Genomic DNA, 26,781 nt, shown 5'->3' with positions numbered 1-26,781 from the left:
AGAAAAGTTTTGAGGTAACTAACATATAAAAATGCTGCATGAAATAAAACAACAAATTGTTGAAAACATTCAGGCCAATGAAAAAGAAATCGGAACACATTAATATGAGTAATAATAGACATGTAACATATTAATAGAGTTAATAAATGATAATTATAAACACGGAGTTGTAACAGGCGCTGATTATATTAACGATGCAGACAGATTCCTGTGGCGATACTACAATTTGTATCTAATTGTGCTAAATAACAAAACAGTAAATCAATTATTGCACTCGTTATTCGTCAATTAATATAACATTTGTTAAGTCAAGTATATTTTATTTGGGACAAATACTTTAAACTATTTACAGGGAAATATTTACAATTTACAATTTACAATATATACAAAATATACGGGGTTATTGGTAGTTCGACTTATTCCCGTTAGGAGGTGATAGGGGTGACTATTTGCAATAATTATATATATATGCATTATGCAAAAGTAAACAATTTTTAATTTGTCAGGTTTTTTAGCGTTATTCAAAATAAGTAAAAAATGCAATATAAAAAATTTATAAAAAAAATGTATCAATTTAAATCTCACGTTTTCTTCCTGCTTCCATTGTGATAATTTTTTTCAGTTTCTTTGAAATAAGTTCCGAGTTGTTATGCATTGTAGGAGAGCTAAGAAAGCAGTCATATTTTTAAATTAACCTTCAAGTCAAGTTTTAAAAACTTTCTTTTATTTTTTGTTTGCATTTTAATGAAAAAAAAAATCTCAAAAAAAAATATTTTTTAATTTGGACCGAGAATCGTTGTTTTAATATTGATAAATAATCAGTATTTAATCGTTTTTATAAATCAGGAGAAAATGTGAGATATAAATTTAAAAAAAATTAATGTCGCATTTATGACTTTGGAAAATACACCTGATAACTCAAAAATGGTTCACTGTAAATTATCTGTATAACCTGAAAAAAACTTGAAAATGTTATCTAGATCTGAATATAATAATATATACATACATGCCTTATCTAATTCAATCTGATATAATAAAAAAAAACTTGTACAGTCAGCTGACATTTCATAATGAGCTGGATAATAAATTTTAATTTTGAATGTATCTGTAGTATGTAATCTAATCATATCTATTCATCTCTGTTATAGCTTATATAGTGTATTTGTACCAGAACTTCCTATTTCACTAAAACCTATTCCAACAAACTCAAGGATTCCCATTTGAGAGGACTCAAATGGATCTTTTTTTTCTCGTTTCAGTTTATCTTTAGGAAGCTACTTGAGAATTTTGTCCTGCCTAAATAATATAAAATCTCTGTTGGCCCATGTTTTGTTACACAATACATTAGCAAATAAGTGATATTATGTGCTGTAGATTTTATGAAATAATAAAAATAAAAAAACTCGCTGATTCACGGGAAGTACTAGTATCTTACAACTTAGTTAGGAGTCTAACTCCTAGCGGTGCTATTCTCGTAATTTCAACATGTTAAGTTCCGATGCTATCCAGATTGGTATTCTCCTATCATTGAAGAACGTTAACTGAACGGATTGGAGCTGCGCGTCAACGACTTTTGACCGACAAGCTCACTCCAAGTTACAACAGGTTGTCGTACCAAATCTGATATATTTCTTATACTATTAATAAGGTGTCTATGTATATATATATATGATGTTTTACGACAATTGACGTTCCATCTTGTTACGATAATACGACGCATCGGAATGTAACTTCATCGCAACCGTCAATTTGTGTTACACGAATACGAAATTTCACTTTTTAACATTTTTTTTTACGACAGTGTGAGTCGAGCAGGACGTTCAGCTGATGGTAATTGATACTCCCTGCCCGTTACAATGCAGAGTCCCTCAGGAGTCTTCAAAAACCCAAAAACTCTGAGCGGCACTATAATTGCGCTCGTCAGCTTGAGAAATAAGATGTTAAGACTCATTTGCCCAGTAATTTCACTAGCTATTTTGCCTTTCAGACCGCAACACAATACAATTACTGCTTCACGGCAGGAATAGGCGCCGTTGTGGTCCCCATAATCTAACTGGCATAGAATACAATACATACGATCGCTTCGATCCTATTTGTTACGAGAATAGGGCTTCACCTATGTTGTTGTAGATTGTTGTCATAATGTAGACTGCCTACCTACCTACTTTCCAGCATTTCATTCAACAAAACTGCTCCTTTGGACAGCCACGCCTTTATGTCTGTTTCACATAAACCTACTGTCTGCAAGAGCTTAGTTTATTTAAGAAGTCCTAGCAACATCAACTTCGGATCTTCTTCTCAAAACTACTTCTTAATATTTGTACATAGTGATTGTGATGGTATGTTGTTATTATATGTATGTAGTAACTTTAAAACATTCAAATAATTTTGATGCAAACCGTACTCAGTTGGCTGATATTTTAGGCCTTGTTCACATATAAAGAAAGCCAGCTTAAGTCCTCCTTCGCCTGCTTCGTAACACGTACTCGTTCTCCTTCGTTTTGGCGACGTATATGCAGAAAATGTACAAAACAAATGTGTTACGAAATTTAAAAGAATTGTTAAAAACTTTTGTGTGGTGAAGGTTATTATAACATAAATAATTTTCTTAATAATTCCAAAGACCTTTAAATTATAAATGTTAATTGTACAATATTACATTGTAATTCATATTTTTTATTTTACCAGTGGGAGGCTCCTTTGCACAGGATGTCGGCTAGATTATGGGTACCACAACGGCGCCTATTTCTGCCGTGAAGCAGTAATGTGTAAATATTACTGTGTTTCGGTCTGAAAGGTGCCGTAGCTAGTGAAATTACTGGGCAAATGAGACTTAACATCTTACGCCACAAGGTGACGAGTGCAGTTGTAGGCCCCTATTTTCATTAACAAAAAAAAAAAAGCGCCCGTTCTTCTCAGGTCTGAGGCAAACTATTTCGAATAGATAGTTTTTGACATCAATAAGCTATTTTAAATCTTATTTCGAATAAATTGAATTTGAATTTCATAGCTTTCTTCCGCCTTCGTTCGCTATATATGGACAGGCCCTTATGGAAAGGAAAGTCGGTCAAGTTGAGAATCTAAATGGCATGTACGCACTACGTAGCTGTGGTCACCATATACACTGCGGTGCATTGATTGCCTCGGACCGGTCGACCTAGGGACTGCAGTCAATACAGGTGTATTGCATCACCATCATTAAAAATAATCTCCGAAGCCGTAACAGTGTTCCGAGAAACGACTGCATTTCTTTAAAATTACTCAATTTCTACTGATTAAGATTGAACGGCCGTTTTCAATAACTTATCTATCCTTAGTTTAACTAACTAGAGGTAGACAAATCTATCCTTTTACGCTTACTTACATTTCAATAACCTATCGACATAAAGCATTGGACTAAAACTAAATTGGACATAACGATGGATAGATAAGATCTTGTGATTAAGGCGACACTAAATGCCAGCGACCTTGAGCGATATGTGTTCACTGCTGCCGGCCCGCCATCTATGTAACAAAGCCAATATTTTCAAAATTCTTGCGTGGAAAACAGTTTATATGCTTACAATCCTTGTTATTCACTACTAATCTGAATAAATGAACCCACACAAAAAAGTACAAGCTATAAGAATAACTTTTCTGAAAGAAGTACCAAAAAAATTCGTCACGCCATGCCAAAACACTTGTTTAAATTAAAAAAAAAGTGGTAGTTCAAAAATGCTCGGCAGTGTTAACTATAACCAACAGCAAGCATTAGCAACCTACAAATAAGACTTAAGGATATGTGTAACAGGATTAAGTAGTGTTCGAAATGCTATACTTTCACCACAAACCTTGTCTAAAAACACCATGTTTGCGTGTTTTCTGCTTACTCTTCGCCTTAAACTGTGATAGCAATGTATCCGTAACTAGAGATACGTTATTGAAAACGGCCGAAAGTTGGATGATTACTTGACAGATTACAAGAAGATTTATTGGAAATATATGTAAACATAATAGATGTTCCAGTATCAAGTTGCAGCTTTAGTATACTTGCTGTTTGGATCAAAATAAAACCTTTTTGCTGCGATATTTGAGAGTGAAGATTGACTTTCAATTGTTTATTATTTTGATTTTAAAGTTAAGATCGACATATTGAAAATTAAAATATTTTTTTAAATTTCTAATTCAGTACACAAATTAAACACGCTCAACCCCATTTGCCTATAAGGAAATTGACTTGAGATTTCGCTCTTTTAAATCTAAACAAATTGTTATTTTTGTTAAGTGATAACACTCCTTCTGGGATTAAGCACACAATTTGAAAACAAACGGAACGCAAAAGTCGCTGGTTCGAGTCCCGCTTGGTTGGCGAATGGTTGGTAAAATGGTTCTGGTTCATAAATTTTGTTTTCAAATTTAATTTATGTATTTTATCGCCGAAGTGAGGGTCATCAATTTAAAAAAAAACAACAAATTGTTCAGTATTAGTATTCCGGCGTGTAGCTTACGCAGCAGAAACACTTTGGTGTTAAAAGAAGACACGACTTATAAACGCACCGTGCGTTTTTAGTTACTCATTTCCGTCTAGGAAGAAGAAGTTGAAGGAAGAACCCGAGGAAGACTGCTAGATGCTAATTCGCATCAATTTATAAACAAATTGGCGACATGGTTTGATGTTAGCATACCCACAACATTGACCTATTTGCCACAAGTTTGATTGATGGATTCCCACGATTTAAGTGACCTACAGAGAGAAGCACAGAAATGACGGGATTTTGGGGCGAAATTTGACGTGTAATTAAAGTAAGATCCTATATGATAATCGCAAGCGAACATCGGAATGGCTGACTCCAAGTCAAACTCCGCGACAATACGCAAAGGCAAAACTTACCCACAGAGATGTGATGGTAACTGATTGATCATCAGAGCTTCCTCAGATCCGCAATAAAATCATAACATGTCGATGGTGCTAAACTTTGAACAATTTTGAAATTCGCAGTCAGACCTGACCTGAGAGTAGGACGCAAGACCTCACACAGTTCGAGAAACAGTTTCAACGTTACAGGACGTTAACTATAGCAACCTTCTGACATAATACATACTCGATAGACTTGGCTCTAACCGACTTACATTTTTTCAGTCAAAAAGCCCGCTGAGATTGTTGCGCCCATTCTTCTCAGGTCTGAGGCATTCGTTTTGGAATGGGTGATAGTTTTTCACTTTCAATAAGTGATGTCGCATCCTATTTTGAACAAAAATATTTGAATTTGAATTCAGGGATTTGTTCAACTTTATACATGGCAAAAGTTTTATTTTCAAGAAGTACTACAAAATGCCTTCACAGAGATTGTTTAATCCAGGTCCCTAGAGCGCTACAGCAAAGGCATAAACTACTTTCCTGTGAGATGGCAGAAATATTTAGATAACGAGGGTAAATATTTCTATGAAATTAATAAATTTTACCACAACAAAACGAAAAATGAGTTTTAAATTTTCAGCACGAAACGGCAATTTCATTCTATTAACCCAAATATTTGTATAGGATCCCGTGGGAGGTTAAATTACTCCTATGTATATTCGATACTACGAACTGTTGCTGTACTTGGATAAAGTTAATTAAAACAAATCTAAATATTCCTATAAATCGCATGTCTATAATTGAAAGACAAGTAAACCAAACAGGTTAGTTATTTTTAATAACTTCATTAACATGAGACGGATTCAAGATGGTCGGGTAGATTAGCGCTAAATAATATGAGAGATTTTAGAAGCATTTAATGAAAATAATGTATTATCATTAGGAATCATTATAAAACATAATAGATCAATTATTAATTTATCTATAGAAGTATTTTTACTTCGATAATTTGAAATCTGAACATACAATTCGAAATTGACATCTATAAAAGGTGTTGTTGGAATTCATACTTATTCCTACTAGCAGTGCCCGCGACTTGCGTTCACGTAAACAAGGGTGCATTTATATGGATATAGTTTTAGTGTAAACCAAACAAACAAACATAACATTATTTTCCATGTACCGATTTTGATTAAACTCAGCCAAAATGTTGCTCCAGCCTACACTGAAGGCATTCGTGAAAGTTTCATGATATAAAGTGTTCAGTGAAAAACTGTCCAAATAACTGCATATCCAAATTTCAAAAGGGTGGTGAGTCGTATTAATCAGGTAATACTTGTCTTTTAAAATTAAGAAAATTGTGTAACAAGACGTTTTTAATCATTTTGCTAAATAATTTCATTTCAATTGCACAAAATGGTCTTGCCTCGTGTTCGCGGCCGTCTTGCGCGTATACAATAGACTTTGAAAATTACTGCCACCAAATAAAGACTTAAACAAAGAAAAATAAGACAAGAAATTTAAAGAACAATGTAGAAATGCGATGCTACATTTTTCCGAGAAAAATTATCGGAATTAAAAGGCACAAAAGCTACTACTAACTATCAGATAATAGAACAAAGGAGTTAACGACGGAGTTAGATCTAACTCAGATAGCCACGACGCAATATTTATGAGGGTTGTTGAGATTAAAAGTTACAAGTCCCTCTTTCTCTTCTCCTAATTCACTGGTAGTGCAGTGGCGAGGAATGTATCGGTTTTTAACGAGTGGCAATGTGATTGTTGTATTGAAATAAACAGATTTCGTTTTACTTTCATTCAGAATCAAAATTTGACTCAGTATTTGCTCATCTGTATGTAAGAGAATGTATGTAATAAAAATAATAATAATAATATTGACATTTTTTTACACAAGTTACCTTGCCCCAAATTAGGCATATATATAGCCTGTGTTATGGGTTGCAACAACGATATCTTTAATACAATATACTTACTTAAATATACATAAATACATATAAACATCCATGACTCGGAAACAAACATCCATAATCATCATATAAATTGCTTGCACCTACCGGAATTAGAACCCGGGACCTCTAGCTTAGTAGGTAAGATCGCTAACCACTCGGCTATACAGGTCGTCAGGTATGTGTGTATGCTTGTTAACCTAAAACACAAGAACCGTGTGCCCAACTAAAATCAAACTGCACATATATAAAACATGACATGATCACTCCGACGAACATACTTATGTTCGTGCTATCCGATGGCGCAGTGGCAGTGATTTTAAGCTTTTATACCATAGCAGGTCGAATTTATATGAAATTTTGTTAATATGCAGCACCAACCAATATATATACCAACCAATATACCTATAGGAAAATATAAAAATTCTTGAAAAAAAAAACTCTTTAAGTGGAAACAAAAAACGAATTTTTTTATTTTTATTTTCTCCATAGCGATTTATAATCCAAGCCAGTATAGAAGATGTTCTTCTTACTTGGGCCCAAGTACTATCCTACGACAAGCATAGATTTTAAACACCGTATGTAACTTTGCTTCTTCAATATACAATTTATAACGCGTGTAAGATTAACTCAGTACAAATCCTACGTTGATATCGCGTGTTAAAACGGGATACTGAGGCTGAAGGCATTGTAGGTCACACGAAACCGGCTCGTAACCGATACCTTCGCGTTCAGAAACACATGCTGATGTCGACTGCGATGCCCTTCACACACGCTCGTGTATCGATCTCATTACATCACTAATTGACCCTGGATTACATTTCGTTTCCTTTTGTTTGTCGTGTAGAGCGCGCTTTATGAAAACATTTCGCGGGGTTATATTCCCTCGGGCTTTAAGGTTTTGCTTATGCAAGGTCAAAGTCAAATGAACTTTATTAAAATACGCTTAAACTAAGCGCATTTTAATCGTCCTTATAAATATTTAATTTAAATTACTTAATCTACCATATGTTCGGGAAAAGTAGAGCTCACGAGAAGAACATACAAGAAATTCAACGGCCACTCTTTATAATATGAAATATTTCATAAAAAAGTAATAAAAAATAAACTGTATAACGTAAATTGGATGCACTGACCTATAGAGCTTCAAGTCATTGTTTGGGTGCTTCGTGAACATGATGGTCTTGATTACTGCCACAATTAGTAATCGCATGAACAAATAATTGTACACAGGCACTACAAGAAGCACTCGTTAACGAGTTGATGCATAGACCAGCTATCGTTACCGTCGCACATATTTGAGGGAATCAGATTCCGTGGTACAAGATGTCAAAGCACAAGCAAAGGCGATAATTGTATTGTTTTTTCTAAGATTTAATTATTTCATATAGTCCAGAAAATACTAGAAAGTTCGATGTTTGGTTAAAGGCAAACCATGCTGTTTTTCCTAGATCCTCTTTAGACCAATTACAGTAAGTGATGATCGCTAACCGTAGAGTACTTGCAACGCCAGAAAAATCATACGAGCGATACCGGCCTTTTAGGCATTTCTCGTTACCAGGGGGTATTCTCGTATTTTTGAAGGCACCCATGTCGTACCGCGAAAATTAATTATTTCCAGGGTTTGATTATACGAGAAAGATATATCTACCATTTAAAACCGTACTGTGGGCGAACACATATCCTGATGATAAGGATGATATTTAAGGATGTGACTTGTGATAGGCCCTACTCAGCAAGAGTTTATTAAGCATGAAGTAATATTTAAAAAAGAATTTTTTCACAGAAATCAACCGACTTAAGACAAACTATTCCATAACAATAAATATGCACTAAAAAGTAATAATATAATTGCATATTTTTATACAATCTAATTCTAGTTATATTATTGTTATTTTTGGATCCGGTGATCCTCCCGCCGGGGCCCAACTCTCACTTCTCGCCTTGTTAGGTAGCGCGTGCGACACAAGCACATCTCACCTATAACCTTCCTACAACTATGTATATAGTTAGAAAACCTACCGAGGCTGACCCCGACAACCGACACATTTATAGTTTTCACATAGATGCCATTGTCAGATCTGGACCAAATTACAATGGGACCACACGGAAAGCACCAGCTTTCAATTTAAAAAAAAAAGAAATACAAAACCGGTTCACCCAGTCGAATGTTCTGAGGTAACAAACATAAAAAAATACCGACGAATTGAGAACCTGCTACATTTTTGAAGTCGGTTAAAAATAAATTTCAAAACATACTATTTGAAAATATTGTTTATCGTAAAACCACTGCGACTGATTGTCACAGGGAAGAATTTTGATCGATTCATCGGAATCTTTTCGAAGAATACTTACACTAAACTATTACAAAAAAAATAAGATTGATAATTGCATGACTGAGATTGAGCGACCCGCACATTACCTCGTGTATACAAAAAAGAAACAAGTGAAAAGAACATACTTTCTCTTTACTATAACGATTACAATTTGTCTGACGGTTAGAAATGTTATTAGCTTAAAAACACATGTCTACTCAAATGGAAAGGCAATGGCTAAGAAGCTGAAAAAATTCAATGGACAATACAAATACGAGGGGCGGTCAAAAAGTTCGCGGAATGGCGGGGTTGGCGGGGGTGAGGTCGCTCCTCCAGGTAGCCGCTACTTGAGTAACTCATAATTACTATATATGCCAATTTCTAGCCTAATTGGGTCATTAGCTTTCGAGTTACAAACGAGTGAACAAGTAAATCGGGAACAAACTAGCCACTATGGAGAAAATTGAACATCGCGCCGTCGTAAAGTTCCTCACCAAACAAGGAAAAACGCCTCAAACTATTTTGCAAGAGATGTTAGCTGTTTACGGAGACTCTGCTCCTGGTAAAACCATGATTTACAAATGGCACGGCCTTTTCAAGCAAGGAAGGGAGTCAATTGAAGATGATCCTCGACCTGGACGGCCCATTGAGGCCACTACGCCGGAAATCATTGAAAAAGTTGAAAAACTTGTATTGGAAGACGGAAGGTTGAAGAAGAAACAACTTGCAGCATCAGTTGGAGTATCAGAAACCACAATTTTAAATATTCTTCATCAACATCTTGGCATGAGTAAAGTGTGTTCAAGGTGGGTCCCGAGAATGCTCACGCCGCTGCAAAAACGTGAGCGCGTCAACTGTTCCCGCGAGTATTTGGACCGCTGTGGAGAAGTTAGGGAAGAAATTATGGCCCGAATTGTAACCGGTGATGAAACTTGGGTTCACCACTATGAGCCTGAGTCAAAGCAGGAGTCGATGCAGTGGCACAAAAAAGGCACACCACCCCCAAAAAAATTTAAAGTGTCGCAATCGGCCGGAAAGATCATGGCGACTATTTTTTGGGATACTGAAGGTATTCTTTTGATCGATTATAAAGAACGTGGTGTTTCTATAACGGGAGAGTACTACGCTTCCCTATTGGACCGATTAAAAGAAGCTATTAAAGAAAAAAGAAGAGGAAAACTGACAAAAGGTGTACTCCTTTTGCACGACAACGCGCCCGTTCACACGAGTCATGTTGCGACGGCTGCCATTCATCGATGCGGTTTTGAACAACTACGCCATCCACCCTACAGTCCAGACCTGGCCCCTAGCGATTTTTATTTATTCCCAAAGATGAAGAAAGAGCTGCGTGGAAAAAAATTTAGAGACGATGATGAAGTCAAGTCGGCGATTTCGGCGTATTTTGACGCCCAAGACAAAACCTATTTTTTCGACGGTATTAATAAGTTATATGCCAGATCCCAAAAATGTATTCGTGTTAAGGGGGAATATATTGAAAAGGAAAAATAACATAATGTATCATTTCATCTTTTTTCCCAGTCATTCCGCGAACTTTTTGACCTCCCCTCGTAGTTTCTTATAGAAATTGATGACAGTGAAATTGAGGTTGTAGAAATTATAAAAAAAAATGTCAGTAACACTGTATAAATAACATTGTTGGGGAGAATAAAATCTTGCATTGAATAGTGGGTTTGAGTAGGTGATTATAGATAATACTTACATTTAGTGGTTCAATTAAAATCCCAAAAGATTCAAATCTTATATATAAAATTCTCATGTCGCGGTGTTTGTAGTTAAACTCCTTCGAAACGGCTTGAACGATTCTCATGAAATTTTGAGTGACAACATCTATTTTTCATCCCCCTAAATGTTAAGGGTGGTCCACGGCAATTTGATTTTTTAATTTTTATGACATTTTTTTTAAGTTTGTTTAATTATGAGTCAGCATTAAAAAATAAATACAACTTCCAATTTTCACCCATCTGCGATCAACAGTTACTTTTGTATCGCGATTTTAATATCGGCAATACAACGTTTGCTGGATCAGCTAGTTATACATAAAAATATGATCAGCCAAAAGCGGATTTACATTTTTTTGCCTTAATTAGCCTGAATTATAAGCAATCAACACACAGTAAAACACCATGATTGTATATATACTAGCAGATGCTAGTCAGTATGTGTGTGTGTATTCGTTTAAATGTGATAAAAACAATGGATTTAAACTATGAAAACATACCTAATTAACATGAAATAGAACTATCTTAATATAATATAAAAATTATTTTATAGCTAACCCGGCAAACGTTGTTTTGCCATATAAAGAGAAAAAATATATAGTCACGCGATAGTTTTATAAGTAATAAAATATTGCCTTATATTATAAATTGTATTATAGCCTGTACATCATTTTGTTCTATTGTCAATAGTTTTTGCTTTTTTGGATTTTACACCTTGTGTTACAAAATAGCAATTTTATTACGGATCCCTAATTTTGAAAAAAAAACATAGCCTACAGCCTTCCTCGATAAATGGACTACCCAACACTGAAATAATCATTCAAATCGAACCAGTAGTACCAGAGATTAGCGCGTTCAAACAAACAAACAAACAAACAAACACTGCAGCTTTATAATATTAGTATAGATGAGAAGCGTTGCTGGAGTAGCATTATGAGTATTAGATACCCTGATGACCCGACAGACGTTGTTCCATATAATCAGTTCTCAACTAACCTCTACTCGGCTAAGGAATATTCCTCCAAAATTCCAAGTCTCTACACCTTATGGTTTCAGAGGTATCGTGATCAATCAATACATAAGTGGATATTTCTTATTCATATGTATATAGATTAGTTAGATTTATGTATCATCCAAGTAAACGAAAAAACCCTTCATTTACAATGATAATGGATTTATATCGATAGCTAGCTGACCCGGCAAACGTTGTTTTGCCATATAAATTGTATTGATCTTTTTCTTGCTAGTTAATAAGAGATGGCGCTAGTTGTATTCATTAGTAACAATCACACTTCTTTTATATTTTGTATAATTCACACTATAGTTTTATAAATTATGGCCTGTTTGTTATTCTGGTGTGTAAGCTACATTATTGTAAAGTTTCAACAAAATCTATTCAGAAGATTTTGCGTTAAAGAAGTTCAAACATACATCCAGACATACAAACTTTCACATTTATAATATTAGTAGGATTTGATATTATTAAAAACAAGTGACTTAAATTTATTTAGTACGTATAATATATCTAAAACAATAATTACATGATTAACATAAAAAAAAAAATAACAAGAAAAACCAACCAACTTTAAAAACACTATTCCAAAACAATAGATGTAATATGCACTAAAAAGTATAAATATTATTGCGTTTTTTTATACCAATATCCGGACGACCGAGCCTTGCTCGGATTTTTAAGAATGTACAAAACTTGAACAAAAAAAAACTAATAGGACATCTGGATTCAAACCGGGGTCTTCTGCTTTCCGGATCACCCAATGTCCCATCTGAGCTATAATAGTCTTGTATATAGTGGCGAAATTTACCTTTGTATTCTAATGTTATTGTAGCTGTTTCTCATTCAAACATGGATAAAACCATTTTTTTTTAAATTGAAACCTAGCTAGATCGATTTATCACCCCCGAAATCCCCTGCATACTTAATTTTATGAAAATCGTTGGAGCCGTTTCCGAGATTCAGATTATATATATATACAAGAATTGCTCGTTTAAAGATAGAAGATATAATTAATTTTTCTAATTCTAGTTACGATTATTGTTATTTTTGTTGGTGGTATGTATTTAGTTACAAACCTATCTTGGATGACACCGACTCCAAAAATTACAATGCCGAATAGCCGAGTATCGTTAATTTGCTCTTAAGAATTGAAGAGTCATCGAAATAGGTTGGCGCGATATTGAGTTATTCGTAAATTTATCATCCACATACGTATTAAGAACTTTTATGGTTTTGTCATGGATGCCATTGTCAGATCTGGACCAAAAAACAATGGTACCACACGGGAAGCACCCAAATCGATTCACCCACTCGAAAGTTTTGAGGTAACAAACATAAAAAAAAAAACATACCGACGAATTGAGAACCTCCTCCTTTTTTGAAGTCGATTAACAAAATATGAACTAATAGACGATGCATGTGACTATACAGGACACTATCACAGAACTAACAATATTTACACAGACAATAAGAGAGAGAGATTCTTTTTCCAGTGGTGAAGTCTGCATATACATAAAGCCAGACAATTAATTTCATTTTTTGAGAATATACTATTAATATATCTTTATATATATATTTCTTGTGTGCGTGTGTATGTCACTGAACTCCTCCTAGACGGCTGGACCGATTCTAATGAAACATTCTGTGTGTATTCAAAAGGACGATTTTGCTGGCACGGCTGGACCGATTTTGATGATTCTTTTGTGTGTTGCAGTGAATTTGAGATTGGTGTGTGTCTTCAGGTGGATTTGATAATGGTTTTGATTCACAATTAAACTACCTCCTAAATGGCTGGACCGATTTTGATGATTTTTTTGTGTGTTCCAGTGAATTTGAGATTGGTTTAGATTCTCAATTCCGTCGATATAATATAATTATCCTGCTCATGTGTATTTAAGTGGACTCCTCCCAACGGATGGACCGATTTTTCAAATTTAAGACGTGTGTCCGAAATTTCCGACAGGACAACGTCTGTTCGATCCACTAGTATAAATATAAAATATGTCAATTACACTATGTGCTTATACAACACGCTGCAGGGCGCAACAAACATTGTATTCCCCTGTGGTAGCCAGTTTTTTGGCAATTTGTACGTACAAATTATTAAAATTACAGTAGATTCCAACCTTAATACATATACTAACATTAAAACCTACTGCAAGAAAGTACAAAAAACGGAAAAGTTTTCGGATATGATTCATGGTATTTAAAGACCTATATAGCCGAATGGTTAGTGACCCTGACTAGTAAGCTAGAGGTCCCGGGTTCGAATCCCGGTAGGTGCAATCATTTATATGACGAATATATATGTTTGTTTCCGAGTCATGGATATATGTTTAAGTAAGTATATTGTATTAAATATATCGTTGTCTTGTACCCATAGTACAGGTTATGCCTAGTTTGGGACAAGATAACTTGTGTAAGAGTGTGTCAATATTATATCTAATATATAAAATTCTCATCTGGCGGTGTTTGTAGTTAAACTCCTTCGAAACGGCTTGACCGATTCTCATGAAATTTTGTATTGTGCATATTGGGTAGGTCTGAGAATCGGACAACATCTATTTTTCATCCCCCTAAATGTTAAGTGTGGTCCACGCCAAATTTTATTTTTTATTTTATTTTTAAATTTGTTTGATTATGAGTCAGCATTAAAAATACAAATTTTCACCCATCTACGATCAACAGTTACTTTTGTATCGCGATTTTAATATCGGCAATACAACGTTTGCTGGGTCAGCTAGTTATATTATATATATTTATTATGTATCTATACAAATATCTACACATTTGTAATAAGAGAATCACGCACAAACCCAACGCCGGATGAAACTGACCATTCGATTCTAATTTTTTCATTCGATTTCGATAGGTTATAGGCCAAACTTATTGATTATATATTAAATAGACCGCGCGCAATTCACCTCAGCCAGTAGTGCAAATGTTTTCAGAAATAGAACACTGATAACAACATATTTGCATTGATAAGAGCAGACAGTGTCGCAGTGACGTCGAAAGCTATTTCAACACAGCGAGGATAAATTTCCAATGAAATTGTGTGTGACACTTGAACATTGAATCAAGAGTGATAAAATAGTGATGTGTAATCGTTTCTATATTTACGGATGAACTTCCGCTCGAGTCAAGGTTGGACCGATTTGATCGGTTGATTTAGAATTATACACGAAACAATCCGATTGATTAAATGACTTATCTTCACTCATGCTTTAAATCCTCTATTAAAGATTCTGAAACAGTTAGCTTATTGCCAACATTAAAACACCCAATGTTCTAATAACCATTACATCACCCAAACGAGTGTTGTAATGTTGTACTGAATTTCATAACAACACTCCTATGTTTTTTTTCGATCCCTTCATGTGCAAAGAGTTTCAACAGACAGCCACATTCGTATTGCTCGATGCGTGGTATCTGTATGAATTGCAAAAAAAGAACATTTTCGTTTACGCGCGTTCCACACTACCAGAACACCTCGCGCCGTAAAAAAAAGTAGGTTATTCGAATCCCCGCCATTTTGTTTCGATATTTTTATTGTTTTGTTTACAAAAAATGAGCGATTCATTTTAAACGCTGCATATTCGAGTGAATTTTAATAATTGCACTATACAAAATTTAAATGACTACTAAAATAAATAATTGTTTCAATACTTAGTTTATTTGTATATAATCAGTAATGAATGATAGTAGGCTACTACTAGGACTGGTGTTTTAATGTTAGCAGTAAACTAACTGTTTCAGAATCTTTTAGAGGATTCATATTCTGGGTGTAGATAAAGTCTTGTATGCAACTGTTGATAATTAGGTATTAAAACACTCATGTGATATTATTATCACACTCGGCTTCGCTTCGTGTGATAAATCCACATTAGTGTTTTAATACCCCTTATTACACAACAGTTGCATAAATAACTATTAAATTTGTTATTTTTTTAAAGTGTTAACCCTCACTTCTGCGATTTATTACACAAACTTAATTTGAAAACAAAATTTATGAACGATGCGGGACTCGAACCCGCGACCACTCGCGTTCATGCGAGCGCTCTACAACTGAGCCAACCGTTCGAGTGACCTATCATTTTTAAACCTTGTATGTCTTGTTCAACTCTTTCAATATGAAGTAACAACCTGAGAGTTGAACAAGACATACAGGATTTATCAGCGATTCGTCACTCGAACGGTTGACTCGAATTTTGAAGAGGAGGACTAATTACAATATATACGGGTCACCTATATCGTAATATAGGTGACCCGTATATTACTGCAGGTAGTACGTATACTACTGTACGTTATCACCGTCGCCTACAAAATAATTATAGGATCGTTACCGGCCATATAAACTATAAAGCATCCAGTTAACGTACAATATATGAATTTGCAATCGAACAAGTACCCCGTGATACGAATTAATCGGGTCGCCGGTACTACAAATTGAGACGATGCAGATGCTTTTAAAAATAACGGTTGGTCCACCGAGCTATCACAGTGTTGCCAACCTTAGTCCTGGCATACAATCTTTGGCAATAAGGGACGAGACGAGATCGACAGTTACTTTTGTATCGCGATTTTAATATCGGCAATACAACGTTTGCTGGGTCAGCTAGTATTAATATATAATATATATTAACAAACGATTACTACAGTCAAAATAACTAATGTGCTGATTACATTTCCGTCTATAAAACTCATCATAATACCCAAATGCCCCACATAAGATACAAACATACCCACACATACGTCACACACACACACGGAAGTAAACTGAATTTTATACGTACTCACTTTTTTTTCTTGTTTCAGTTTATCTATAGGAAGCTACTTAAGAATTTAGTCTTGCCTAAATAATATAAAATCTCTGTTGGCCCATATTTTGTTATACAATACTTAAGCAAATAAGTGATGTTATGTTCTGTAGATTTTATGAAATATAAAAAAATAATATTACCAGACAAACCCGATTTAAGGACAAACTAGTTTATACTAGTTCAAACCAGATCGTCCTGTAGGCAATAGGATAAACCGGTACAGACTAGGTTAAGCTATAATATCGGTGGATCAACGTTCCTTATGGACAACTACTAGATTGTGATGAAAATTTTCAGTCAATTTTCAAATCAGCCCAGCCCCGTGATAGTATGTAGTTTGGTAGCGATCAAAACAACAGAATTTGTTATGGTTTTTCGGGCAACGTCGTTCTTACACAACAAATAATGGCCGGCCTTTTATTTATTTTTTTTATCTTGACATGACTAAAACTACAAAAGCAGATATTAAGTGGTATTATAATGTCGAACATTAAAAACATGGAATTTAACATCAAAGCAGACCGGTTCAGCCTTTATAGTGCCGTGATGAGATGTCTCTTCTATGTAGGTTTTTCTTTTAGATAATTTATACCCCTAGATAGAGACTCTTGCTGTTAGGCAACACATGACAATAGGCCCGGTTTATTATTTTATAGTTAATGACTAGTTTTTTCGACACGTTTACAGCTGTCACAGTCTATCTAGACACATAAATTATATATGGTTTTTCTAAGGATATAAATATTGTGTAATTAAGTCAAGACTCTTATAAAATAACTAGCTCACCCAGCAAACGTTGTATTGTCATATAAAGCAATTAAAAAAAAAACCATAAATAAAAATTTTGCGTTATAAAAAATAGATGACGACCGATTCTCAGACCTACCAAATATATCGTACATAAAATTTATCGTACTACAATAATCACTATATTCGATTGCCATCTTACAACTCTATTGCGTGTCTGTGTATGGAATAGAATAATATTAAAATCGCGATACAAAAATAAGTGTTGAGTGTAGACGGTTAAAAATTTGAAGTTGAATGTATTTTTTTATACTGAATCATAATAAAATTAAAAATTTATAAATATTGTCAAAAAAAAAATATTATGGGTGGACTACCCTTAACATTTAGGGGGATGAAAAATAGATGTTGTTCGATTCTCAGACCTACCCAATATGCACACAAAAATGCATCATGAGAATCGGTCAAGCCTTTTCGGAGGACAAACATCGCGACACGAGAATTCAAATTCAAGTATATATTAGATATTTTTACGAGTATACACCATATGAATGTAAATTGAATAACAAATTTAAATAAGTAACAGAGTTATAAAAGAACTGCTTTAAAACTTAACTTTTCAGGTGAGATCCTAAAACCACTGGTTTTAATATAAATAATATTTAAAAAACACTTTTGTTCATAGAAAAAAATAAAACGCCATCGATAAAATCTAGTTAAAACCTGAATGAATAATAGTTTAAAAATTCAATATGATTTAAAACGCACCGAAAATTTGCTTTCTCTGCATTATTCACCCACAATCATCAATCACAAACATTTATAGACGGCCAATTGCAAATTATAAATATCATACGAAATTTTCCTCAAACAAGCTGAATAAACACACCTCAGACTGCCTCGGGCGCGACGCTCTCCTGAATATCTTGAACTTCATCACCAAAACCGAAAATCACAAAGGAAAGCGAACAAACGCGGCGATCGTCAATCACCTCGCGTGATAAGCTAACGTAAACATTTCCGCGCTGAACGTTACAGAACAGATGTTACGCGGCGGCGCGAATGCCACTAGAGTTGCTACCAGGTCCGCGGTCGTCGGCCAACTGACTGCTTTACGTATAGCGACCCATTCTAGGGATCGCCAACCTTATGGTCCATTTTTTGTCGAACCAATTATATTTATATTTTGTGTCCTTTTATACAGATTAAAAAACCCATATAGACAGACTACAATAATATATTTTTAATAAGTAAAAACATACATCAACTATTCGGAAACCAGAAATCATATACAAAATACAAACATTCGCACCTACTGTGATTCAGTCTTGAGCACTGTTCACATTAGAAACAGATTGCATACGCATTGAAATAGCAAAAAACTAAATCAAAATTTAATAGGAAATAAATGAATAAAATCTTCCATTCATTGAGGCTACTACAGTTTACATGGACACGTGTAAAAGGTTATCTCGGAAGATTTTGTTGGTTCCAAGCTCATATGATGTTTCTAGAATTTTGAGCGGCACAGTATTCTAATGGGCAGGGCGTATCACTTACGAGCAAGAAAAAGTCTTGCTCGTCTAGTCACATTTTCGCATAATAAAATTAATGTTAGCTAAATAAAGTAATGTTTTAAATATTAGTTACAATATGCATATCTGAATTCACTGTAACTGAATTTTTTCCCCAGTATCTCCTCATAAATAATCTGATGTAAATATCGAAAAATCTATACATATAATAAAATCGAAAGCATGCCGTTTATGTACAGTTAATATTTCATAAAAAGACCATATATAATAAGTATTTCTGGTTATGAGGCAAAAAAGTAATTTTTACAGTTTTTGCCACTTGAAATTTGCTGCATGTGCATCTGAATCGCTCAAAATAACAGAATACTAAGTTAATATTACTTCATGAGTCAAACGATTTGGTGGTACAACTTTTCATTTACTGCGTCGATAAATTAGGTTTACTACGGTTTACGCGTGTAAAGGCTTGGCCGCAAATCGCAATATTTGGTTTTTAAATTGAAGAATTACATATCCTGCGTAGTTATTTATTGTGATTTGAGTAAATAATACAACGATATGAATGAACATCACAACCTTTTCCTATTCTATTGTTATCTTTTTCTCATTCGAAGTATATTCCTAGACCGACTTTTTACATTATGTTATTGGGACAGGAAATTGTGAATAAGTGTTTGTCAGTTAAGAAAGGGTAGGCTGGATTTCTGAATGAAATGAAGGTAAACTTTATGAATTACAATGTTATTTTGGTGGTCATAAAAAAAGGTTTACGGGGATAGTGTCTTCCGCATTTTGTCTCTTATGTGTACGATTTAAATTCGACATATTATCACTATTGCAAATCTTAGTTTTAAATAGGCAAAGAGAAAAATGTTATAGCTCTCTTTGCAAAAACTGGTTCTTGTTTAGACTAGATAGGATGTCTATCTGTCAACGCTTTTGCTAATATTAATATCTCAAATCAAATATATTTATCGATTATAGGATCTTAAATCACTAATTGCCACCAACCAACCACCCATTCGAAAGTTTATGCCTCAGATCTGAGAAGAACGGACGTAAAACACTCAACAACAGCGGAGAGCTTTGTATTTTTTAATACAATTTCGTTACAGTAAATTTTATTATTTATATACCCTGAACACGGTCGCGTCACACATTACACATTACATTACATTAAAATTTATTATACAACTAGTACACAAATGTTCTGTAAATTCTGGGATCATATTGTAAAAGCATAATATACATCGGCTAAAAAAGACTAAACTGAGTGGTAAGTGTAACAAAATCGTTTGTTCCTGGTGCTAACATTATGATTGTGATAGTTTCTAGAACATACGCTAATGTGCCTATGAACATACATAACGTTATCAAAAATATATGGATGGGCAATAGTTAAAATGTTTATATTTCTCTAAAGATTATTTAGGACGTTGGTTATAAATGGACCTCTTCTGTAGCAAAAAGGTGGTATTAATATCGGCTGCATAGCCCAATTATAATATAACATAGGATATTATACTATGAATACGGTTCTATGTCCTATTTTGTGACCGACTTAAGTCAAAGGCAAATAAACTTTATTGAATTAGGCGCTTAGTTTACTAAGCGCTTATGAATCGTCACTAATATATTTCTTTTAAATTACTGAATCTACCATATGTTCGGAAAAAGTAGAGCTCGTGAGAAGAACATACAAGAAACTCAACGGCCAGTCGCGCCGTATCTATGTCATTTAAATATTTAGATTTAAGATAATAATAATAAAAGATTAGATTTTAAAGAGCGTATGATGAAGAATTAAGTCTATTATCCAATCCTTCAATACGGGGGCCCAGAGATATAGCAGATTACACCGGTTTAACCATCTCTCCGTTGAAAATACTCAAAATACTAAAATACTCACATCTACATTTCTGACATTTGGCACGTAAATTGTATATATTAGTGTCTTGATATATAACAGTAAGTTATTGGCGCCAAACCAGGATACGATGTCAAATAGAATATAGTTTATTTTAAATTTAATTACAATTTAAAAATTAGTTCGTCTATTAATAAAAAAAAGAAAAACTACACTGCTCTGCTTAAAACTGTTGAACGCACCTGTCTCGGCAAGCGAAACATTGCATTCGTTCCACACATTCCCGTAAAACTAATTTAAGAGCGGAACTACTAAGCCTCCATTCGAAAAATTCTATTCAATAAAGTTTTCCGTCTTTGTTTTTATGAATACCTAGGCTTTATATCATAATATGGTTGTTACATATTATAAATATATAATATGGTTACAAAACACTTACGTAATCACAAACTTAAATTTAACTAAAATGTAAAAAAATCATAAAACTCTATTATAAGCTCGCGTTAATCAAAAGATAGAATAATCTGATGACCTAGAAAATAAAACTTTGAAGGTGGTTGAACACTCCCAATATTATGATTTTTACATAAATTAACATTTACGCTCATGGCAACTGATTTTATTTCAGTTAAATAAAAACATGATATTTTTTTTTGGAAAAGGAGGACAAACATGCGTACGGGTCACCTGGTGTTAAGTGATCACCGCCGCCCACATTCTCTTGCAACACCAGAGGAATCACAGGAGCATTGCTGGCCTTTAAGGAAGGTGTACGCGCTTTTTTTGAAGTTACCCTTATCGTATCGTCCCGGAAACACCGCACAAGGAAGTTCATCGCACAGCTTTGCAGTACGTGGAAGAAAACTCCTTGACATCCAGATGGTGGGGATGATATTGTAACTTGTGCCGTATCGACATTATGTGCTGATAAACGCCTAGTTTTAGAAAGAGGACAAACGATGGGTCACCTGATGTTAAGTGATCACCGTTGCCCACACTCTCTAGCAACACCGGAGGAATCACAGGAGCGCTGCTGGCCCAAGTGTCCGCCCTAAAGGAATTGAAAACACCCATGTCACATAATCCGGAAACATCTGGCAAGGAAGCCCATTCCGTAATATGGTTGTACGTGAAAGCGAGTTCCTTGGAAACTGCACAGTAGTCGAATCATATCCAAACATCCTCATTATAAGGTGAAGTTTGTGGTGAGTCGTGTATCGAACACTCTCCGTGATAAATGCGGTAGAAGACACGCAATGTAGTGACGTCTCTACGCAATGTCAAATGATTGTATTTATTTAATTTTATAAAACTCAAATGTTCATTTGTTTGAACGCGGTTACCAAGGCGCAATCTGTTAGCGATTTTGATAATTTTTAGGGTTCCGTAGCCAAATGGCAAAAAACGGAACCCTTACAGATTCGTCATGTCTGAACTATACTGTTGAAACTTGGTAAGTAGATGTATTCTTAAAATAATATAATTTTTTTCTAAACTGAATAGTTTGCGCGAGAGACACTTCCAAAGTGGTAAAATGTGCCCCCCCCCCCCCCCTCCTCCTCCTGTAACTCTAAAATAAGATGAAGATAAATAAGATATGATGTACATTACCATGCAAACTTCCTCCGAAAATTGGTTTGGACGAGAGAGAGTAGATTTTTAAAACACCTATAAATGATGAGAGCTCATTTGCACTGCATGATTTTGAGCAAAGATTTTTGCCTTTTCCATTTATATAATTTAATATCATTATCCTTTCTATATAACTTTTATATTAGGTTACTTGCTGCTAAGGAACCCTTATGGGCGAGTCCGACTCGCACTTGGCCGCTTTTTTTGTATGTGATTGCCGGGTTCACATGTAATAAACATCAGATCTCAACTGAAAGAAAATTAGCTCCGGACTCTGGAGCTTACGATATTCCAAAATATTACTACTTTGAACTTACAACTAAACGTCCACGATACCATATGCCAACGTATACATAGACACAATAGGTATTTATTACTTTAAATTTATTACTTTTTTCGCCATTTTGCATACCATTGCCGCAATAGTTACTCAATATCCAGAGCGTTGCGAGCGTACACAGCAATCTAATGTTTATATATATAGTCGACATTCATCGCGCAAGGAATTAGCACTTATAACATTTCTATTATCTACCTTCTTAATCAGATTTCATGACTCATATCAAGTTCAGTCGCCCTGAAAATATTGTGTCTTAACAAAAAAAACTCAAATGTATGAGACAACGAAACATCGGGTTGAATCAATTATAAATTTTTAAATGACAGTAAGAGACGAGAGTTGATGGTAATTGATACGCCCTGCCCATTACGATGCAGTGCCGCTCAGTATTCTTTACCATCAATTACCATCAGCTGAACGTCCTGCTAGTCTTGTCCCCTAGTGTCACAAAAAAAACCCAAAAATTCTGAGCGGCACTACAATTGCGCTCGTCACCTTGACACAGGATGTTAAGTCTCACTTGCCGAGTAATTTCACTAGCTACGGCGCCCTTCAGACCGAAACACAATAATGATCACACATTATTGCTTCACGGCAGAAAAAGGCGCCGTTGTGGTACCTATAATCTAGCCGGAATCCTGTGCAAAGGAGCCTCCCACTCGTAAATGCCCTTAGTCGCCTCTTAGTACACTAAACACCCTTGAGCCTGGAACAACCCTATTCTATTTATGGCCCAAGGAACAACAGGGCACAGTCTATACGTGTTGTTATAACTATAAGTAAGAAATAGTAGATTGTTAAACAAGGGTCAAAGGGTCAATTCCCGAGGTATTTAGACGCCCGACCGCAGCAAGGGCGGCTATAGTCCGAGTAGGAATTGATACTTTTACCCTAGTTAAACACTCTACTTTCATATTGAATATGAGGAAAATAAAATTTGTTGTTTATCTGAGCACAGATTAGTATCCCGCCAATTTATGTCGACTTTTTAAATTTCAATTTGCGATTTATTCCGCTCAAAGAAGTTTGCGCTAAGTTCACACTGGCTGTTCAGAAAGCCACATGCCCGCAGCATTCTTTTTTACATAAAACTCTTCACAGCAGTTCTATTTATAAGTTCATTCCGGCCCTTATATAAGCATTCTATAATATATATAATATATAGTCTTACCTCATGATCTGGCCCCGGCTTGGACGCTAGCCTTGCCTCATTCAACTGTGTCTTCAATGCCCTGTGACAAATAGAAAATTCGGTGTTATTTTACATCACAGAGAAGATCAAAATATTGCTTATTTAATTAATTACTGCTTAGTTACTCTGCCTGATAATAATCTGTGGCTCCAAATGAATAAGTTCTATTATTAAGGAGCCACAGACGACGAAGTGTTGGCCTGTGTCGCGACAATTTACAGACCTGGTGTAAACAAAACTCATCCAATTCACATGAAAATTCGCTTAATAAAATTGATAATAAAACCACACCACGAACTGTATAAGTTCCCAAAAATTTGTGTAACTGTGTTTCTTCATATAAATAAAATACTTATTAAAGGATTAAAACGACTGTACTTGTAAAATGTTATTTTTTTTACAATTTATTCACTTAACTCGGCGTTTCGTGAACTTAATAGGAGCACGTTTGCCCAAATCGTTTTTTATATAATTGTTTATCACTCGCTTTATCCAAAGAAAATGCATTGGTACTATGTGCAAATTTGTCATAATAGATTCAATAATTAAAAAAATAATAACCAAGCAAGTCTATTGTTTTTCTCACAAGCATCAAAATACTTTTTCAAAAAAAGCATCGCATGAAACGCATGTGCATTGATCATGACACTCTCAGGCTCCTTATCAAGGCATTATAACCACATCGATCGTGATGAAAAATGTAGCATATTATTTCAAAATGATTATCATTCTGTCTAATAACTGTGCTATTTCGCCAACAAACTTACATTTGAGCTGTACCATCCCAAATTTTATAATTTTTTTTTATATGATTGCATAAATGATTCCTAGTCATATGTTTAATTAAGGTCTTATCCAAATACAAAATTCAACGGTAAATGGAAGACAGCGAAAGGTTTTTTTGTTATACAAATTTAATTCGTCCCAAAAATTTATGAACGATACGGAACCCTCGCCTCTCAGGTTACGTCCCATCACTCTTACCAACGAAGCCAACCGTCCGCATGACGCTTAACAAATAAATCTTGGTATGTATTTATTTAATTCTCAGGTTGCGGCTTCATCTACAGGATCTACTTTACAGTTGATAACCTGCTAAACCCCAATAATTGCATATTAGGAAGTTGACTTTAAATGATATTCCTCACTTCTCGTAATAATTAAATTTGTATACTTAATTGTAGAAGTGAGGAATATCGCCAGTGCCCCAGGGCAATTTTTTTTTCAGATACACCAAAACCGAGTGTGCCGTACGGCACCCTACTCCGTCACCAAGTTCTGACTCTTATTTTGTTTATAAGATGGTTTATTTTGCATGGTCTTTTAGCTTCATCATTCAAATCATCCTAATTATAAGTAATCTATTGCTTCACGTAAAATAATGCATTGATAAATCACGCCGATCAGAATTTCCTGGAACGGCGAGGATATTACTTTAAAAAAAAAACTGTACGTTAGGGTAGAAAGTTTTGAGAAAGTAAAAAATCATCCTATATGGATAAAATAACGTTATTAAATCTGTTCAAAGTACTCTTAGCCAGTCTCATGCGTCTAAACCAATTTTCGAAACGCTTTTTCCAGTCTGCCGCAGACAGCTCTTCGATGGCCTTCTCGAACGCTGTTAGCGCATCTTCCGATGGCGACGAAAACTAGATCCCTTTCAGTTTTTTTTCTTAGGGAATAAATGGAAGTTACACGATGGTAGATCAGGACAGGTCTTTGACGGGTGTGGTGCCCAGGAAGTCCCTAGTTTTGAGCGCTGAGTGAGCAGGTGCGTTGTCGTGGTGAAGCAATAGCCCGCGGAGCCTGGTATTCGGTCGCCTGTCGCTCATGGCAGTGAAAAATTCGGGCAGGCATTTTGTAGTATACCATTCAACGTAAATGCAGCTTTGATTTCGTAACGGAATTGGCACTATATATCCCGTCACAGTGAAGAAACTAGGGATCAAAAATTTACCTGCACTTATCGATCGTTTCACTTTGGTAAGCTTTGGTTCATTTTGAAACGGCCAAACGGGCCATTTAAGGATATATCCAATATTGTAATTTTTATATTTTATTTAACTTAATTTTTTACTATAGAAACAAACAGATACATCTGTTTGTTTCCTTAATAAAAAGTTATTATACCAACAGTCCCGATGGTTGCTTAATTCATAAACGCCGTTTGAAGTCGATCAAATGACTCGTCTGGCATAAGGCCACATTTGAAATCATCGCACAAAAATGTTCTCATCACAAATCCATTATTCAATGAGACATGATAATTCAATTTAGCTCTCAAAAAAATATGGAGGGATATTTGAAATTCGAACGTCATGGACGCCAGGGCTTCATACATAAAATCTTATTTTCGCAAAACTTTCTGGAAAGAGCGCTCGCACGGAAAGCGAGAGGTCGCGGGTACGAGTCCCGCATCGTTCATAAAATTTTGTTTTCAGTTTTATTTGTGTGATTAATCCCAGAAGTGTGGGTTATCACTTTAAAAACATAACAAACTACAGACATAAAATAAACTCACGCATATAGCTCCTCAGCTTTCCGCGCCTGTTTTTCTCGCCGCTTTAGTAGCTCCACGCAGTGCTGTATATTGACGACAGTGGCGCTGCAGGTCGCGCGGAACGAAGCGCTCGTCGCTCGGACCTCATCCGCCAAGCTCTTGTCATGGGCAACTGGTGTGTTAAAACAAAATTACCTCCAACACTAACATCCTTCTTATGTTATAGAATAGAATATGAATACAGATACATAATTCGCTTTTAGAGTGGTCCC

The 26,781-nt window shown here is 35.0% G+C and overlaps 1 protein-coding gene across 2 annotated transcripts in view; it reads right to left on the bottom strand.

Moving 5' to 3' along the window:
• LOC126977835 (ceramide transfer protein) overlaps positions 1-26,781 on the bottom strand; it is a 65,827-nt gene that overhangs the window by 26,482 nt on the left and 12,564 nt on the right. The window contains exons 5-6 of one of the 2 annotated variants that reach the window (XM_050826460.1): positions 26,531-26,681; positions 23,989-24,049 (exon numbers count right to left, since the gene is read on the bottom strand). In XM_050826460.1, the coding sequence (XP_050682417.1) occupies positions 23,989-24,049; positions 26,531-26,681 (212 nt within the window). Of the gene's footprint in view, positions 1-18,332; positions 18,533-23,988; positions 24,050-26,530; positions 26,682-26,781 lie in introns of those variants that run through there. The other variant, XM_050826461.1, reaches the window with a different exon arrangement.

This window comes from Leptidea sinapis, chromosome 46 (genome assembly GCF_905404315.1).
Source record: "Leptidea sinapis chromosome 46, ilLepSina1.1, whole genome shotgun sequence".
Taxonomy (NCBI): Eukaryota; Metazoa; Arthropoda; class Insecta; order Lepidoptera; family Pieridae; genus Leptidea; species Leptidea sinapis.
Note: the sequence above shows the minus strand (reverse complement) of the source record. Positions and strands in the feature narration are given on the sequence as shown.